Genomic DNA, 19,718 nt, shown 5'->3' with positions numbered 1-19,718 from the left:
TTCGTATTTCTTTCTTCTTGTTCTTTTAATTTTCTTTTTCCTACTTCTTTCTTTATTTACATGTTTCTTCTCCTCTATGCTTGCTCTTTTATTGTTTGCAAACTAAGGATCTCCATGCCTGTCCTTTGTTTCTTTCTTTTTTTGGGCTCATGGGGTATTTTGGTTGTTATTTCTAGAGGGTTTGTGGGTTTTAAAATATGATTTTGCATGCTTATTGAATTATTCCAATGTTTAAACCAATGGCATTGATCTAGTTTTGAAGCATTATTCTGTAACTTTTTTTTTTTTACTTGTTAAAATCATTGACATGTTCTAGATTGCTGGTGAATAATGTTGTGAATATAATATAGTTGAAATAGAGGGCATAAAGCCTAGATGATGCTCTTTTTTAAGCTGTTATACTGTCAATTTTTTTCAAAATGGAGTAGGACATGATTGAATTATTATTTAAGTGGCATTGTCTTGAATATTAAATTTGAGTTGGGATTTTTTTAGTATGCTTTCTGTTTTTACCAGAGGTTCTTTACCTTTGTAATTAAAGGTCAAAGCTCATGGCCCATACTCCTAGACCCTCTTTGAGGTACTTCTTCCATTTAACTTGAGATAATGCTATTTTGATAATCATATAAATGACATTATTTTGTTTCTGCTAAAGCATTATTCCTAATACTTTTAGTTATTGGGTTTTCCAAATTGAAATTGTCTTGCTCATTTGGTGTTTAGAGATTTATTAAAATGTTAGTTTGGATGTTGTTATTGAAATTGCCCTATTGCTTATTTGTTGTTAATAGTTTATTTGAAGTCTAATGGAGGGCATAGTGCTTGGAAAATGCTCATTTTTAAGTCGTTATGCTACCATTTTTTTCCCAAAAGGAACAACATGTGATTGAATTTTTTCAATTACTATTTCTTAACGATTAGAGTTAATAGTTATTAATAATTGGAATAGGAGAAGTAAAATTAAAGAATGATAACATGTGATCACTTGTGACTTATTGATTTCCTATCTTTCTTTAATTCGCCCAATATCTTTAAGTCACTAATCATATTTTCCTCTAAATGATTCTTGTTAGATGGGGACTATGGACAAGAAATGGATGTCTACCAATTGTCTATCAAAAGAATATTAGGATAAGATAGAATATTTTGTTAGGTTTGTGGCAAAGCATGCTAATGATTACAGTAGGATTATTTGCCCTTGTGTTAAGTATTGCCTTCTTAAGTAGGTTCTGCCATTTGTTTATGAGAGCCACTTAATTATAAATAGAATTGATCAAAGTTGAAGTGTTAGACAAAGCATAGGAAGAAAAGAGATGCAAATAATAGTAGTTAAGGGTATCATGAAAGCTATAGATCACCTAATTTTGACATAATTACATATGAGCCTAACCATCTTAAAGATATGGCCAACGCTAATGAAGGGGAACTCAAGGATTGTCCAGAAATGTCTGAGAGTGATGCGAAGGTACCTCTGTATGAAGGTTGTATTGAGTTCACAAAATTGTCTGTAGCCTTGAAATTATATAACATGAAGGCAAGAAATGGATAGAGTGACATAAGCTTCATAGAATTGCTTTTACTTGTAAAAACATATGCTATAAAAGGGAAATAAGCTTCCAAGCAAAACGTATGATGTGAAATAGGTATTGCGCACTATCAGCTCAAGCTATGAGAAAATACATGCTTGTCCTAATGATTGTATTTTGTTTAGAAAAAAATATAAATCATTAACTGAGTGTCCTAAGTACAATGCCTCACGCTACCAAGAGAATGGGAAGAGACCAAAGAAGGCATTATGGTATTTTCTCATTGTGCCAAGATTCAAACATTTGTATGGCAGTGTAGAAGATGCGAGAAATTTAATATGGCATTCAGATAAAAGGATTAAAGATGGCATGCTTCAGCATCCTGTTGATTCTCCAGAATAGAAGAAGTTTGACATTGAATATCCTAAATTTAGGAAAGAAGATAGGAATCTATGCCTTGCATTGGCTACTAACAGGATGAACCTATGTGAGATGTAAAGCAATACCCGCAGTACATGACCAGTGATTTTGTTTATATATAACCTTCTATGATGTTAGTGGCAGTTTCACCCAAGAGGGGGTGAGGTGATATATAAAAATTTGACTTTATAAAGTAAACAACTGAATAACATAAAGGAAGTAAGTTTAGAAGGGTTTTACCGAGGATGAACAGAAGCAGAACACACTGGAATTTATACTGGCTCGACCTCAACCACTTGACCTATGTCCAGTCCTCATAGAACCTCTGAGTTTTCCACTAAATCCCAAGATGCAATAGGCTCTTGGTGCCATAGTACAACAATTGAGCTCACTCTCAAACACTCCCCCTACTTCCCGTAAGGTTACAATCTCCTCAAGAATCCCAGATTCTTGAGTCACTCGTTGAAAGTAATAAATGATTTACAGATTCTCTCTCAAGAGTATATAAGATAAACACTGAAGCTTAGACAGTAAAAATAGAGTAATGAATGCAGAGATTAATTTTGACAGTTGGTAGCTCGATTTATTCACTATTTCATTCAATGCTCTTTGCGCCATTTATAGTTAGAATCTTTCAAGTTTCTGTTAAACATGAGAGCTTATAACCGTTAGGATATCACTTGTGTGTGTTGGTAGTTGCAATGGTTGTTATTAATAAATGCACTTCTGACACAATAGCTTGAGCCTATAATATAACCGTTGTGCTTCATAATCTGCAAAAGTGTATAGGTAGAGAAATGAGTTTTCTTGTCAGAGAATAAAAGTGAATAACAGAATAGATGATGATCTTTGAACTTTAATACAAGAAGTGAAAATCATAATTCATGGATTAGATAGTCAGAGAATCAATTTATCGAAGACCTGATCGATAACCCCTTAATTGATAAAGTTATTGATTAAATGAAAGAGAAATAATTCTAAAATGTGGACTCACTTATCTAAGACATTATGGATCATGCTCTTTATGGAATAGGTTATCAATAAATGGTGAAATATAGTCAAAATGATTTTATCAAGAAAATTCATCTGAAGAGCTTGTAAATTGAATTAGGTGCCTTTTCTATTTTTCATAAGAGTACAAAATGATTAATGAAAGTTGAGAAAAGTTTAAAGATAATTATATCATAATTTTTGAGAAATATCATGAAGAACAGTTTCAAGAATTATATCTGAACTTTATGGAATAGATTATCGATTATCGATAATCAAAGTAAGTGTAGAAAAACATTTTAACCAAATTTATCTGAAATGTTATCAATAAGGATTTGATCGAATATGTTATCTAACAAGCTTTCTAAAATACTTAGACAGACTTACATAGGAAAGATGTGATATTAATTGATAAAATGATCGATAAATATATTTATCGATTAAATGATCGATTCTTGTGATTATCAATAAAGTGATTGATAATTGACCGAATAAAACTTGAAGTAGATAAATACTGAGTAAAGCGTGATTGAGCAACTTATCGAACAATATAGCAAGACAAACTTAGACAGTTTTAGAACAAGTTATCGATAAATAAGATTAACGATAAGGTGATGGATAACTCTAAATGTGTTCTAAATAGATAGTGTTTGAAGTGAACTTACCAATAATCTGTCATGTGATCCATAATCTCATTTATCCCTAACATTATTGATAATAGCTTGTCGACAGTGAGAAACTTAACATTTTTACATGATAGCTTATCAAACATTTGATTTATCAATCAAGTGATTGATAATTGCCTAACAGAAACAACATTCAAGCAAGTTTACCAATAATCGAAAAGGTGATCAAATAATATGTAGATCTAACAAGTTATCTAGCACAGTAGTTATGTAACACGTTATTGATAAAACTTAACAATATCTATACTCAAAGAAAGTCTATCATTTACCTGACATATGTTCGATCAACTCAATGATCCAACACATGATTGAGTAACAACTTAACAAGTATCCAGAAACTTAACTACTTATTTTGTTATCATCAAAACCTTAAATCTAACATATGATAATCCCTAGTCTAAAGAAACTAGGGAATGGCATAGATATATACCTGACTTTATTAATTGAAGACTTGAAGCTGTTATGGGAGAGTAGGGTCGATTGTAAAGTCAACAAGTAAGCTTACTTTGGGTCTAGGGAAAAAGCCTCAACATCAAGTGAATATTCTTTGCTAAGTTAATGGGTTTGAAGGAAGAAACGTGGTGGTTAAAGAAGCAAGTTAAAGCATAAGCACTCCTGATTAATCAATTGATCAAGAGCCAAGCACCATAATTGGCTTCAAATCTCAACCTGAAGACAGTTGCATATTCCCCTCTTTACCTAAGGTATAATACTGCTTATGTTTATATGATCATAGTTAATTATTTTTTAATCATACTAAATAACATTATATGTTTATTTAGGGTGAAGCAAATGTTCAATGTATAGCGGATAGCCCTAAACATCACATGGTTGCACTAGGCCGCATGTCCAACTCACAAAGGGAGAGCATGATTCATATTGTGCCTCTCTCTATAAATCATGTAAGGATATAGTTAAACACTACCATTAATCCTAACTATGCCCTTCCTGTGCCTACTCAAGATACAAAGATAGTGGCTTAAGCTGTAGGTATTTTTGTTGCTTGGCAGGGTCGTCTTCTTATGTTAAGACAGCCTAAAAAGATATGTATATGTTGAAACCTTGAGTTAATTTAAAATAATGTATAAACTCTTTTAATTGCTGACTATGTGTTTGTCAATATAGGGAGAAGAAGAGCCTATTAGAAGATCACTTATTGTCATCGACATAAAAGCAACCCTCTAAGCCTATTCAAGCAATGTCATCAAGATTCTGAATATGTCTTGAGAAACATGCAACTGAGGCCAGATTAAAACAAGGAGATTTCTTAATGATTCCCTTAGATTTTAAGCCGGAGATCTATGGAAGACCCTCGTGTGAATATGTCACAAATAAAGTATTGAAGAAAGTTCCAAAGCATGAATTGGCTAGGACAAATGCCTGTAACTTTTATACAAGGTGTTTGTTTAAACCTTGATTAAATATTTAACTACTTAGAATATTTATTACATTGATCTGTTTGCTTGGGCATTTAGGTATCTTTACAAGAATTTCATAATCCTCAACGCCCTTGATGATTAGTTCAAGATTATCAATCCTTACACTTTTGCTGACTATTGCCCTAATATGAAGAGAGACTTATTGAGAGATGTGGCAAATATCTTCATTTAAAAGGCAGTAAAGAATAAAGACACTTTGTTTTTGGCGCCTTACTGCCAAGGGTAGTATACTGAAGTTTCTCAAATTTTTTTATTTTCAAATATTTTCTAATTGTTTTTATTGTTTTTATTATACTTAGGAGATATTAGATGCTGGTTGTGGTCAATCCCTTCAAGCTAAGGATTTGGTATCTCGAATCTCTTCATGCGGATTTGAGTAATTGATTATTTATGGTTTTATTGTTTAATAGGTAACATGAATATATTTTATTCATATTTAATTTAATTTCTTGTTTTTATATAATCTTTGATAATCATTAATATTTAATTTTATTATCTTCTCAAACCTTTGTGGATGTACCGCACAGCTTAAGGTTTATCATACCCCCTAGTTAGAGGTGGCTAATTCAACTTAGTGTTCGTATGGAAGAAAGTGAAGTTATTCATCATCATTATTTACTATTAAACTAAATATAGTTTATTGATATTATTGAGTAATATATTTTTCTTTCCTATTCTTTATAGTGCCCACGTTAGCTAGACAAAAGCTCAGATTATGGGTATTGCATGATGAAATTCACGAAGGAGATACTCATGTACAATTCTGACACAATCTCTACAAAGGTAATATACATTTGTTAAAGTTCAATATATATATTTTAGAATTATACTTAGGGTAGCTATACATTTATATTTAACCTCAATTTGCTTTTGTATACAATACTTTTCTGACACATATTGCATGACGTATTCATCCGCTCATATGGAAGAAATCGTTGAAGAGCTGGCAATAGCTTTGTACTATCAATGGGCACAAAATAGATAGTAAAGTAGAAGACTATTTTGGATTTGGTATTATGCTATTAGTTTTCATACTTGAACAATTTTGTTGTGGTTTTGACAATTGGCCAATTTTGGTTTTGGCTTAGGATTTAGCCAATTTGGTTTTGTTTTTGCCTTTCATACGTATCCAATTTTGATTTGGCTTGAGACCACATTATATGACATTTAGTTTGTTACAATATATATAATGTAAATTTCTGTTTAGTGGTTAATTGGATTCATAATTCTAATATTTGTTGCTGGTATGGTTTTGTTTATTATAGCACTGCTTTCTATTTCTTTCATAATGCAGGGGCCTTCTAGAAAAGCGGCCATTATTTAAAAAATAATGTTCTCAACATCAAGCGCACCTTCTTTTGTTGATAATAATTATCAAGTATTGGTCTAACAATACTTGATGGTTATATTTAATAACTGTCAAGTAATGGAAACCGAAGGTTATAAATGGGGTCCAATATTTGATAGTTTTATTTTAAAAACCGTCAAGTATTCACACAAATATTTAATGATTAATGACTATCAAATATTTTCTATGCAAATATATGACTCCTGCATATTTGATACTCCCTCCGTTCCTTATTATAAGAGACGAATAACCGAATTACGTTGATCAAAAAAGTAGTTAAAATTAGTTAAGAACAATCAATGTGTAAAAAATATAATTTTTTTCCCAAAAACACCCTCATTAATAAGGAGAGAGAGTATGAGAGAGAACAATTAAATTATTGAAAGAAAGAGAAGTGAGAGGGAGAGAGTGTGTGAATTTGAGACAATAAATATGGGTAAAGCAGGAAATCAACACAAAAAAGTAGAGACAACTTTTAAGTGTCTCTTATATATAGGAACATGCCATAAGCACCAAATGTCTCTTATAATAAGGAACGGAGGGAGTAGTTCATAACCGTCAAGTATGAATAAAAATAATTGTCAATTATTTTTTTTTGTAGTAGTAGCATGATACATGACATCTATTTATAAGCACAGCTTAACAACATTAATAAAATCTACAGATTATATATAGGAGATAATTATGAAATAATGGACAAAATATAATACTTCTCCGGTCCTAAATATAAGACCCTTTTTGGAGTGAATTTACACTACAAAAGGGGTCCTATATTTAGGACCCGAGGAGTATATTAGAGAGAATAGGAGAGATGTGAACATTCACACAAATATTATTATATTCATAACAATATGTACATATATAATTATCACTTCATTTTAATTGGTTAGTGCAAAAATTAGGTAAGAATTTACTAGGCATTCATTTCTAACATTAAAAGCTTTCTATATTCTCTTTTTAAGCTTCAATATCTGTAACATCCTGAATTTTGGGCCTAAAAGTATCAAAATTAGCCTAAAATAGGCATGTTACAAACTCTTTGCAAAGGTCCCGAGATTTCCTAGAGGGATAGAGGGATTCTGAGAGACTAAATCGCAAAGGGAGAGTTTTCTGGAACTGAAAAAAGAGAAAGTTAAAGACTCTAGTAAAATCTTAAGATCCAAGAATGCAAAATAAAGATGTATATAGGTCAAAGGTTATGTTGGAGGCCTCAATTAGGTGAATTTTAGGGTTAAGCCGAACTAAGGGCAAAATCATAATTTTGTAAAGTTTTGGGCTAGTAAGGGCAAAAATAGAAATTTTGCCTGAAAATTCTAGTAAAATCCTAGAAAATGGCAAATGGCATATTAAGGCCTGTATGTAAAGTCCGAGGAGTCCAGTGTAAGGAGTGAAGGTAATTAAGGGCCAAAGGTTGTGTTAGGAACCTCAGCAAGGGGATTCCTAAGGCTAAATCCGAGTAGGGACCTAAACGCAAATTTAAAAAGTTTCAGGCTGAAAAGGGTAGTAATGGAAAGTAGGCCTAAATACTTTAGAAAAATTTCAAAAAAAAAAAAGGAATGAGATCGAGAGGCTCGTATGAGGCTAACAATAACGAAAATACCCCTGGAAAGAATTTGTGGAATTCCAGGGTTTTGACTAATTTTAAATATTAGTGAAAATTAAATTATTTAAAATACAAGGAGGCCTCAGATAATTGGATAAAAATGGGAGAAAATACTTGAGGAATTAGCACAGGTTTTAAAAATAATTTTGTCCATAGAAAGTGAAAAGGTTACCTTTAATAGAATTTAAAACCTATTTATATACTATCTAGGAAAAGTCAAAGTAAACTGTCTACAGATTGACTTTTGACTTAAGAAAAATTAGAAAATTCTCCATGATGAATAAACAATATTGGTACCCAAAGATAGATTCTCGGAGTCGTGGACCGATAGAAAAAATTCAGTCAATTTTACTCTGAAATAAATATCATTAATTGTTTTAATGGAAGAACAAGAGAAGAGCATTACTTTCTCTTTAAGCATGTTATATAATGCTATGTGGACTTATTTGAGATGAGAAAAAGGTGCTAGAATATGTCCCAATGGTACCGGATAAGTCAGAACCCGAAAAAGTATTTGATATAGTGCAGAATGGCAAAATAGATGAAGGAATACCTAAGGGCTATATTTTACACAAATTTTCTATTAATTTCCTCCCTATTTTAATGCTAAAATGATGAAGGGACATGCAAGGGATTATATGTATGGTTGGATGAAAGACACGTGTATGGTTAACATGGAAGATGAAATAAGAGAGAGACACATGGCGTACTTGATGTAAGCATGATATCATGAGGACATATGTCATCACAAGACAAAGAGGCAAAATGAATGGCTGAGATATTATCTTTGCAATTTCAAGATCAATGGTTAGGATTTGTTCATAAAGTCTATAAATACCCCTTCGCTCCCCTTTATTTCATCCAAGCTCATGAAAACCATAGAGAAACTCTTGCAAAATGAATTCTAGAGAGAGAAAGAGAAAGGAGAAGAGAAAGATCAAGTAATCCCATGCAAGATCAAGCTCCAAAGCAAGGTATGTTCATGGTTTTTGATATAGTTTTCACTACCCTTGTTAAGTTTAGTTAGGATTTTAATGGTGTTTGGGAGCTTGAAACCCTGGGGATATGCTGCATGAAATTCCTAAGTTAAGGAAAAGATGAAATTGATGTTAGAATAATGTTTAAAGGTTTGAAAGGAACAAAAATCAAGTGGTTTATGTTGAAACTGGTTGAATTGCATGATTGTGTAACTTGGGGATATTGTTTGACCAAGCTGAGTTCTATGCCTTAGGATTGGATTTTGATGACTTTGATACTTCTAATGAATTTAGAATGAAAAATTGTGTAGGGTAAGGGTAAGAAAATAAGTTTGGAAGCATTAGAATTGAAAATGGAATTTTTGGACCATAAGTGCATCTATTCAACCAAGGTAAGAAATAAGAGAAGGAGTTGGATTTTGTTAAATCCAAGCTCATATTTGGATTTCTCATAAAAAAATTATGCATGAAATGACTAAGGGAATGATTTTAAAGGTAATGGAAAAGAGAGTGAAATTTAAGAACAAAGAGAAACAAGTTTAAGAGTTAAGAGAGTTAAAGGTTTTTCATGATCTTAATGGACTAGTATTAATGTGTATGGTGAATCTAGGGCCATGAGACACCAAGAAAGAGAAATGACAAGATTGTTCAAGCAATCTTAGTGGTTGAGAAGTAAATGGAGCAAGAAGAAAGCTTAAGGATAAAGGGCAGTGAACTTGCCTTTCTTATGTACTTGATGTGTATGCTTGTGTGTTGATGTGTATTATGTTGTTTGATGATGATATGAGATGCTAATGTTAATATTATGCTCTGTTTCATTTATGTTTCTATAGCCATGCATGTTAATGTGAAATATAGAGCATGAGAATATGTTATAAGTAAGCATGAGCTAGATCAAGTGAGCATGTCATACACTTGCATCCATCTTGCATGCACAATGGTAATATGCTATTGAGATTCTTCCAAATCTTACTCTCCCTTAACTAAATCCAATAGGTGATAATGATCAAGCAAAGGATGCATAAAATGGAAGCAAAGCAAGAGGAAAAGAATGAAAGAATTTATTGTATTGAATTATATCATTTGTATCACAATGTATGTTATAGATGTACCATTAATGGTATGTGACGATAAATAATAATAATGGCATGTATAATTGGCTATAATGTTGTATGGGAATGGCTAATGCATGGATGGAATGGTATTATGCATAAAAAGAATTAATTATGATTTATTAATTCAAGTTAGGGGATAAGTTACCCCTAATTGAGTCACGAAATGGTGACAAAGTTAAAGGAAAGCAAGTGATTGAATCTGCTAATGAAATTTGGCATGATTAAAATACACATTCTAAGCTTTAAAACAAGTGGTAGATCACTAGAAATAAATATGTGTGCTAAGAGTTATGCTTGATCAAAGTTAAGGCAGATAAACTAGAAAGTACAGTTTTTACCAAATGAACAATAAATTTCAATGAAAAAACTGTATAAATTGGCAAGGGTTAAGTCTAGTTTTATAATTTTTTTCCTATAAATAATTGAAATATCTTCAAATAAAATTTTGAACCACCTCAATATGATTTTTCTATAATTAGTTATGAATTTTCAAAATTGAACCAAAAATCTGGAACTTAACTAGTAAACAGTAACCCGAGTATTCAAATGCAAATTTTCAATCCACAGCTCGTTTCATGATCCACTTGAACCATAACGCTTCTAAATACATACTAAAAAAAGGTTTAAGGAAGGATATTTCAACATCTATATCTAATCTTTAGAAAGTTATTTAAGTATTTAATTTTTTTTATTGTGTTAGAAATACTTGAAGTGCAGTATTTTTAAGTGGATTGGTTGGGTTTGCTAATTGTAGGAGTTCAGAAGAGAAATCAAGACTAAGTGCCTATGGTTGTACTATGGCTGCAAGGACTCATTCTTAGTGAAAATTTCAGAGTTTACTTAAAAATCGTACGGAGGTCAAGAGGTTAGAATCAACACAAGTTGTATGTGTCCAGCTCTCTTAAACTCTTCGTACCGATTTGGGATCATTATCAAAAATTCACTTTTGCACTTTAAGAAACAAGATAATGTTCACATATTTATCTTGTATAGCACAAAACAATCCTCACATATTTCAAAAGCACGTTTGATTTATTACTCTCTTTATCCACTGTTTTATTGTTTCATTAGTTTAGTTGATGGAAATGTTAATAATAGATTTCAAGTTTGGGGGTTTTAAATAGGAAAAAAAACTACTTAAGTTATTTGTGATTACAAAATATTTAATAAGGTAAAACAAAAAGTTCTATCTTGAAAAAAATTTCAGTTAAGGATCATTATAGCATCTTATTTAAAATTAGGACCATCAGAAACATCATTTCAGAAATTAAATACTGAAATGAAAAGAAGTTTAAATGTGAACTAACATGAATACCCTTCCTTAAAGACAAAGAGTGTCAGAAAAAGCTAAAAAGAAAAAAATGCTCTCCATTGAAGTGATAAAGATGAGGCAAGGGTGAGCACTGAAATGTACTTTTTTTTTCTTTTTTAATATCCCAATTAATTTATGTCTTTATATAATTTTTCTATTCTTATAATTCTTTTCAAGACCCTTCTAATATTTAAAGAATTGGGTTAGTTTATGTATTATCAAAATTTTAAAATATTTAAATCATTATATGTGTTAATTTAGAAAACTATTTTAATATTTTTATTTGATCCTATGTAATTTTATTGATTTTCTCCTGCTTTTGAAAAATAACTCAGGTTTAACTTTTTTTTGAAAGTTTTTGCATAGAAGTTGTGACTATCTATAATTTTTCTTCCATTAATATTGCTTTGGAAGTGTTAAAAAAAGAGTAATATCACTCTTAACTGTTAAAAATATTAACAATCAATATGAGTTCTTTAACAATTAGGGCAATTTTAGTTTTTTTAATACTTTCGGAATGATATTGATTCAAGAAAAACTTTAAATACCTACAGATTCTACACAAACAGTTTCAAAATAAAGTTGGACCTTGATCCTTTTAAAAATTATGCCTTATTACACTTATCGGTGAATTTATAAGTGCTAATAAATATTTTAAAGAGTGCTCATATGTAAAACAATGATTGTTGATATGAAAATTTACTAGTCTTGATTATCATTATAACATGTTTTGATATATACAAAATAACAAGTGTGGATAGGTGAATTTACAAATGTCAAGACAGTTATTGTGCTCATGAATGCTAGTTAAAACGCGTCTCAACACTTGTAAATTTACCTCCACACTTGTTATTTTGTATATATTAGAACATTTTATAATGATAATCAAGACTGTTAAAATTTCCACATCAACACTTATAATTTAAAAGTATTAAAGTATTAAAGTATTTTTTATAATTTAAAATATATAACTAGTTAAATATTTTGAAGGGGAGATTCCCTTAAAAAAACACTTGACTAACTCAAATTCTTATTTAGGTTATTGGATTTGTCAAAATCCTAATTAGGTCATGTGAGTCAAAGAGAGATTTTAAACTTTTTTGAAATAATCCTAATGCCCCTTTTTATTAAAAACCTTGACAGATGAGGATTTTCTATCATTCTCGTGTTGTGTAAGAGCTATAAATGAGAAAATCTTTGCATCTATCATTGCAAAGATGGAAAATCCACTAAGGGTTTTTTTTACTAACATGCTACAAACAGGAAACAAAAATTATCCAAATCCTATACGGAGGAAAATATTTATCAGGATACTATACTCAAAATCTTTCACACAAATAATGAGTTCAAAATTATGATCATACTCTCTCTCCTCTTTTTTGTTTTTTTTCCTTTTTATCCCCGACTTCTCCTTTCTCTTTGACTCCAGCATTTTTCTCCTTTCTCTTTGCTTTTTGTCCTTTTGCTCTAACATTTTCTCCTTCCTTTCTCACTTTATAATTGGTTTTGAAAAGCAAGCAGATGGATCATGTTATTGAATCCAAGCAAATATTGTTTCCGTGAAAACGACGAGAAGAGAAGAGAGCAAGGGATACTATGGTTGTTGTACACTAATGTGTTTTCAAATAAAACGTGAGTAAATGTGTAATTTTATTCTTGATCTTATCTTTCAGGTACGCCCAGCACCCTGATTTTTTTAGTGGTACAATTTTACCCATGATTTTTTTAGTAGTGCAATTGTATCCATAATCTTTTTATTTTGGTGCAGTCTTACCCATTACTAATGGTACTATAAATGTTTGTTGACAAATCATTACACTAAAATAAAAAGACCATAAGTAAAATTGTACCAAAATAAAAAAGATTATGAATAAATTTGTACCACTAAAAAGATCAGAGTGCTAAATGCACCTGAGAAATAAGATCAAAAGTAAAACTGCACATTTACTGAAATTTTATTTGAAAACACCATAAGTGGACAACACCCTTGGTCTTCCATGCTCTCTCCTCATCCTTTTCATGGAAACAATATTTTAATACTTGTATTCAATAACATGGTCCATCTACTTGCTTTCCAAAACCAAATAACTAGAAGGTGAGAAAAGAAGGAGAAGATGCTGGAGGAAAGGGATAAAAAGGGAAGAGAAAGGAGGAAATTACTAGAGCCAAAGAGAAATGAGAAGTCGGAGGGAAACGAAAGAAGGAGAGGAGAGAAAGTATGAAAAAAGTAAAATCATTCACTTGAAGAATGATTTTGTTGTGAACGATTTTATTTCTTTATTAAAAAAATATAAATGTTAGATGACGTGACAAATGGAATTAAGTTAAAATCGTCCTTGGATTGAATGATTTTCTCACAATTTTAAACCCATTCTTTGCATGTACGACTTTAAGTGGAGTATTCTGATTAATACTACCTCCAGTCCTAATTATAAGACCCAGTTGACTAATTTGAGGAGATTAAGAAAAGAAGTTAAGTTAGTTATTTGTAATAAATAGATATTGTCTTTCCTAAAATACCTTATTAATCAGTTATATTGACTAGAACTACAATTATTAGAAGAACTATGTTAGAAAAAAATACATAAATATGGGATACAAAGTGGATTGGAGTCTTATATTTAGAATCAAAATAAAAATCAAACAGGGTCTTATATAAAAAACAAGGTAAAAAAAACCGGACCGGACCGACCGGTTTAACCGGAAAACCGGTGAACCGATGGCTGGTCCGGTCCGGGAGGCCAAAAAAACCGGCCTGCAGTTGAACCGGTACTAACCGGATCAAACCGGTAATAACCGAATCAAACCGGGCAACCCGCCGGTTTGATGGGTTGTCCGGTTTTGAATATTTTATTTTTTTTTTAATCCCCAATCCATGGAAACGACATCGTTTGGCAGTGGAAATTTACAAACAAACAAAAAATCGAAGATGGTCCGGTCCAAATCGAACGAGTGAACGACCTTGCCCCTGCTTCAGTTTCTCTCGCCGTCGCCACCCTCCCCCAAATCGAAAATCCCTAGCTGAATCAACCTCATTATGCCGGAGTTTTCTCGCCATCGGAGGTCTCGGATCGTCGCGTCACGTCGTCGAGGTTGAACGTTGAAGCAGCCGGTGATCGTGGTTCAAGCTCAAATCTGCATCGCAGCCGCAGGTGGTCGCCTCCCATCGTCGTTGCTTCTTCCCGGTGGCAGAATCATCGTCGGAGCTGTAGGTGGTCGCTTCTATGCTCTTGCCTCTTGTTGTCCTGTTGGTAAATTTCATTTAGTTAGGCTTAGATATTAAATCATTAGCGTGCTCTGCTCTTCGGTCAAGTAGCTTTGTGCGTTCTTCGATTTTTTTTTCCATCTGAATTCTCAAGTAGCTAGGCTTAGATAAAATGAGATTTGTTTCCTTTTTCTAATGTAGAACAATATCGTGTATGATATAGATATAAGATTCGGGAAAGATCATTTGATTTGTTTGAATGATGATGTGCGTTCTTTGGTCATACAACATACTGAATTACTAATTGATTCAATGATATTGATTCGTTTACTTGGAACATCATTTGATTATTTGAATGATGATATCTGGTCAGCACATGTGAGAGGATTCGTTAACTAAAATTTGATCATACTGAATTTTGGCATGATGATATCTGGTCAGCACATCTGAATATTGGCATGATGCTCGTAAGTCGTAACCTGAAAATTTATGCAAATGGTGTTTGAATATTAGATCCAAGTACTTAAAGTGCATATTTCATATGAAATCTGAATTTATCAATTTGATCTTTGATTTTTAATCAGTGATGTTATATTATCCGAGCTAATCCCATAGCAATGAACCCCCAGATGTTTGATTTTTTTCATTTGTTATTTAGTAATAGTGATGGATATTTCAAGTAATCCAAGTTCAAGAAGTGACAATGTGACTCCTAATACGGGATCTTCCACTCCTAATATTGAAACTTCCACTCCTACACCCCCTTCTTCATTACGTACCAAAACTGATCCTGCATGGGCACATATTGCATACAAAAAAGATTTAGTAACAGTGATGGATATTTCAAGTAATCCAAGTTCAAGAAGTGACAATGTGACTCCTAATACGGGATCTTCCACTCCTAATACTGAAACTTCCACTCCTACACCCCCTTCTTCATTACGTACCAAAACTGATCCTGCATGGGCACATATTGCATACAAAAAAGAGGGGACACAGAATATATATACTTGTCTTTTCTGTGCTAATAGTTATAGAGGAGGTGGGATAAATAGGATGAAGCAACATCTTGCTGGTATCACTGGTCAAATAGCTTCTTGTAAGAAAGTTCCACATGATGTACGCCATAGAATGTCAGAATCTTTGAAAGAATCTTCAAAAAAAAAACTGTTGAAAACTTAGAAGAGGATGTTGAAGAAACCCATGTTGATCCACAAATTATCATGAGTACTTCAAAGAAGAGGAAAGCTAGTGGGAGTATGGACAATTATTTTGCTCCTAGGACAACCCCTGATTCCCAACCAGGTATTAAAAGTGCATTAGCAACTAAAGAAGCAAAACATAATGTGAAAATGTTGATTGTTGAATGGGCTATTGTGAACTGTATTCCGTTTAAAGCATTTGATTGCCCTTTATTTCAAAAAGCTGTGGATGGAATTGCTTCAATTGGGCCTGGGTTTAAAGCCCCTAGTGCTTATGATTTCAAAACCAATTTATTGGGTGATTGGAAAAAAGAATGTCAGTTGCTGATTGATTGTTATCGAGCTAAATGGAAAAACAATGGCTGCACACTCATGGCTGATGGATGGACCGATGTTAGACAACGCACTTTGATAAATTTCTTAGTGTATTCTACACACGGTATGGTATTTGTGAAATCTATTGATGCATCAGATCTAGTCAAAGATGCTAAAACTTTATTTACACTATTATGTGAAGTCATTGAGTGGATTGGTCCTAAGGATATCGTTCATGTAGTGACTGACAATGCAGCCAACTATGTAGCATGTGGCAAACTGATTAAGGAAAAGCATAAAAGCATTTATTGGTCTCCTTGTGCTGCTCATTGTTTGAATCTTGTATTGAAAGACTTTTCCAGCATGCCTCATGTGTCGGACCTTGCATCAAAGGCATCAAGAATAACCATCTTTGCATACAATCATATGGTTTTCTTATCCTGGCTGAGAAAAAGACCGAGCTGGAAAGAAATTGTGCGTCCTGGTGCCACAAGATTTGCTACTACATTTATTACATTGCATAGCATATATATGCACAAAAATGACTTGCAAGCTTTGGTTGTTGATAAGCATTTTGTGGACCACAAATTATCCAAGACCGAAGCAAGAAAAATTTTTAGTGCAATCATATTAGATAACCGGTTTTGGAATGACTGTAATGAAGTTGTAAAGATTGTATCTCCTTTGATAAAATTATTGCGAATTGTAGATTCAAATGAAAAACCTTCATTGCCTTATGTTTATGAAGGCATGCGAAGAGCAAAAATGGCAATTAAGGAGATGTTTAAGAAGAACAAGGAGATGTATAAGCCTTATACAAGAATTATCCAAGCTTGATGGGACAAGCATTTGAAAACCAATCTTCATGCAGCATCATACTTGTTAAACCCTGCAATCACATATGGTCCAGACTGTCCTAGCAAGTCAAAATTAATGATGGCTTTGATTGATGTGGTGGAGTCTTATTCAGATGAAGATGTTGATGGCTTTCTGGTGATGAAACAAGCAACCACTTACCGTGAAGGCAAAGAATCTTTCAGTAGACCCTCATGTCAAAAAGCTGCACAAAAATTAGACCCTTGTAAGTGTTAATACTTTATAGTATTTTCATAGTTATTCACTAGTTCTTTATAATATTGTATGCTAAATGTATTTTATTATACAGATGAGTGGTGGACATATTATGGTTGTTCAGTTCCAGAATTACAGCGCATTGCAATGCGTATTCTTAGTCAAACTTCTGCTTCTTCTGGTTGTGAGAGGAATTGGAGCTTGTTTGAGAGAATTCATACAAAAAGAAGAAACAGATTGGAACATAGCAGGCTGAATGATTTGGTTTTCACAAACTATAATCTGCGATTGAAGCATAGGTACTCTTAGAAATACTAAATGCTTTTAATCTTCTATTTTAATTGATTTATAATTAATTGAATTTTTATTTGTCATTGAAGGAATACATTGAAGAAGAAGAAAAATTATGATCCAATTGACTTTGAAAATATTGACATGGTGGACTTTTGGGTGACTGAAGAAGATCCCACCCCTGAGTTTGATGATAGAGATGTGGCTACAATTGAAAGTGTTCTTAACAATGAAGGCACTGCAAATTCAACAACTTTTGAGAGGGATAATGAAGGTATATATATATATATATATAATTAAGATTCTATTAGTATTCTTAGATGAATATATAACTATTTGCATAATCATTAATATTGATTATTGTCTTATATAGGTGATGAAAATATGGACATTGCTGATCCTCCACCTTTGCACGATGATACTGTTACTCCTACTTTTCCTCGCCCAACTGATGATATCTTAGTCCATGCTCCTACCAATGATCTTGATGATGATTTTGATTTTGTATAGTGATGAAGATGTGAATTTTATTAATATTTGCTTGGTACAATTAAACCTTTAAACTACTTTTGTAACTTTCTATCTTTTTTTTGAGTGATTATTATTTATGAATTCAGTTCTATTTTAATATTGTGAATTAAATTATATTATTTTAATATGACCGGTCCGACCCCGGTCTGACCTCCGGTTCTACTAGTGACCCTTGACCCACTGCCTCGACCGGTTTAGCTCCCGGTCCGGTTTTTTGTTTCTTGATAAAAAACGGGAGGAGGTAGTATTTTTCATCTTGTAGCATTGGGGTAAATTTTTTTTATTGTTCGTGACATGTTAGTGAAAAAGCTTCTAACTGAGTCCGTATTAAGTGCTCATCGAATTTACCGCACCCCTCACATGGTGCTGCTTCTTTTTTCCTATTCCTCATTTCCTCCTTTTCTCTTGTCAACCTGTTAGATCATAGACGACTAATTTTTTTTTAATTTTAAATGTTTTTTAAACTCTACCTTGGTCAACAGAAAAAACACTGCAGTTATTTATTGAAAAAATTATCATATAAATTATATTAATTGCCCATAATTCTTACAAACATATTAACTAATTGTAATTGGATCAATCAAATTTTTTAAGTAAAATTAAAAATTCAAATGTATTGTATAAAAATAAAAAAAAAATGCTAATAAGGATCAGGTAACATCTAATATAGATTAAAAAAATGTTAAGTTATAAGATGCAAAACTCCCCAAACTATTAACATTTTAGTTTAAAGGGTGCTTAAATAGAAACCAAATCATAATTTTAAAAGTTATTTTACGTTTGCAAAATAAGTATGTAAAAAGAGTTTTATATCGACTTGCGTGAAAGTACATTTTAAAAATGCTTTCAGAAGAAACCAAACACTCCCTAAATTTGATCTCATCAAAATCTTAATTTTTAATATTATAAAAAGAGCTTTTTTCTGTCAAAAAAAAAAAAAAGAACCTTGTTTTACTTTCACATGATTGAATAGTCCTATCAGGTTCATACACTAAAAATAGTCTCCCAATTGGGTTAGGTCATATGGAAGGAGTTAGTCACTCACAACATGATGAAATATAGTTCAAATTTTTGTTGATAGAAATGCCCACATTTAGTACTTAATAGTGTGTTGAATAGGATTGTTTACAACAAAAGAATCATTATACTTATATGAAAAAAAAAAAGGGTCTTTTACCATCAGAATAAGGGAGCTATAAATTTATTTCAACAAAGTCATACATGAATACTTTGATTTCATATAGTATTCCAACAAAGTAAATTCTGCGAAGTCAGACATAAATACTTTGCTTTCACCTAAAATTATTTCGCATGATCCAACTACACAATTTATACGTTTATAAGGAATTATGGGCAGCAATCAAACCATGTTGAGATTTTTCGTGAAATATTGTAGGAGGCCTAGTTTGTAGTTTACATATTATATGATCTTGTTTTTAAAATAACTTAACGTTCAATTCTTTTAGGACGAAAGGTATACTTTTACCCTTAATATGATTTTAACGTTCAATTCTTTTAGGAGCAAAGGTATGCTTTTACCTTTAATATGATTTCTCAAGTACAATTTTATTCGTGATATTTTTAGTGGTATAATTTATTTATGATTTTTTTATGTAATTACACTACTAAAAAGATCAGGAATAAAATTGCGTAAAAAATATGGATAAAATTAGACCACAAAAAATTA

The 19,718-nt window shown here is 31.9% G+C and overlaps 2 protein-coding genes across 2 annotated transcripts; both read left to right on the top strand.

Moving 5' to 3' along the window:
- Positions 1-15,844: 15,844 nt before the first annotated feature.
- LOC114742182 (uncharacterized) lies at positions 15,845-16,975 on the top strand. The gene has a single exon (XM_028930463.1). It carries the CDS (start codon positions 15,845-15,847, stop codon positions 16,973-16,975), a length of 1,131 nt encoding a protein of 376 aa, XP_028786296.1.
- Positions 16,967-18,010, top strand: LOC114742173 (uncharacterized). The gene is made up of 4 exons (XM_028930456.1): positions 16,967-17,219; positions 17,304-17,508; positions 17,590-17,774; positions 17,874-18,010. Exons 1-4 carry the CDS (start codon positions 17,072-17,074, stop codon positions 18,008-18,010), a joined length of 675 nt encoding a protein of 224 aa, XP_028786289.1. The 5' UTR covers positions 16,967-17,071.
- The last annotated feature ends 1,708 nt before the right edge of the window (positions 18,011-19,718 follow it).

The sequence above is a fragment of the Neltuma alba genome, unplaced genomic scaffold, assembly GCF_004799145.2.
Source record: "Neltuma alba isolate B1F8T4 unplaced genomic scaffold, ASM479914v2 tig00000619_pilon, whole genome shotgun sequence".
NCBI classification, from domain to species: Eukaryota; Viridiplantae; Streptophyta; class Magnoliopsida; order Fabales; family Fabaceae; genus Neltuma; species Neltuma alba.
The sequence above is the reverse complement of the archived record's forward strand: the minus strand, read 5'-3'. Positions and strand labels throughout refer to the sequence as shown.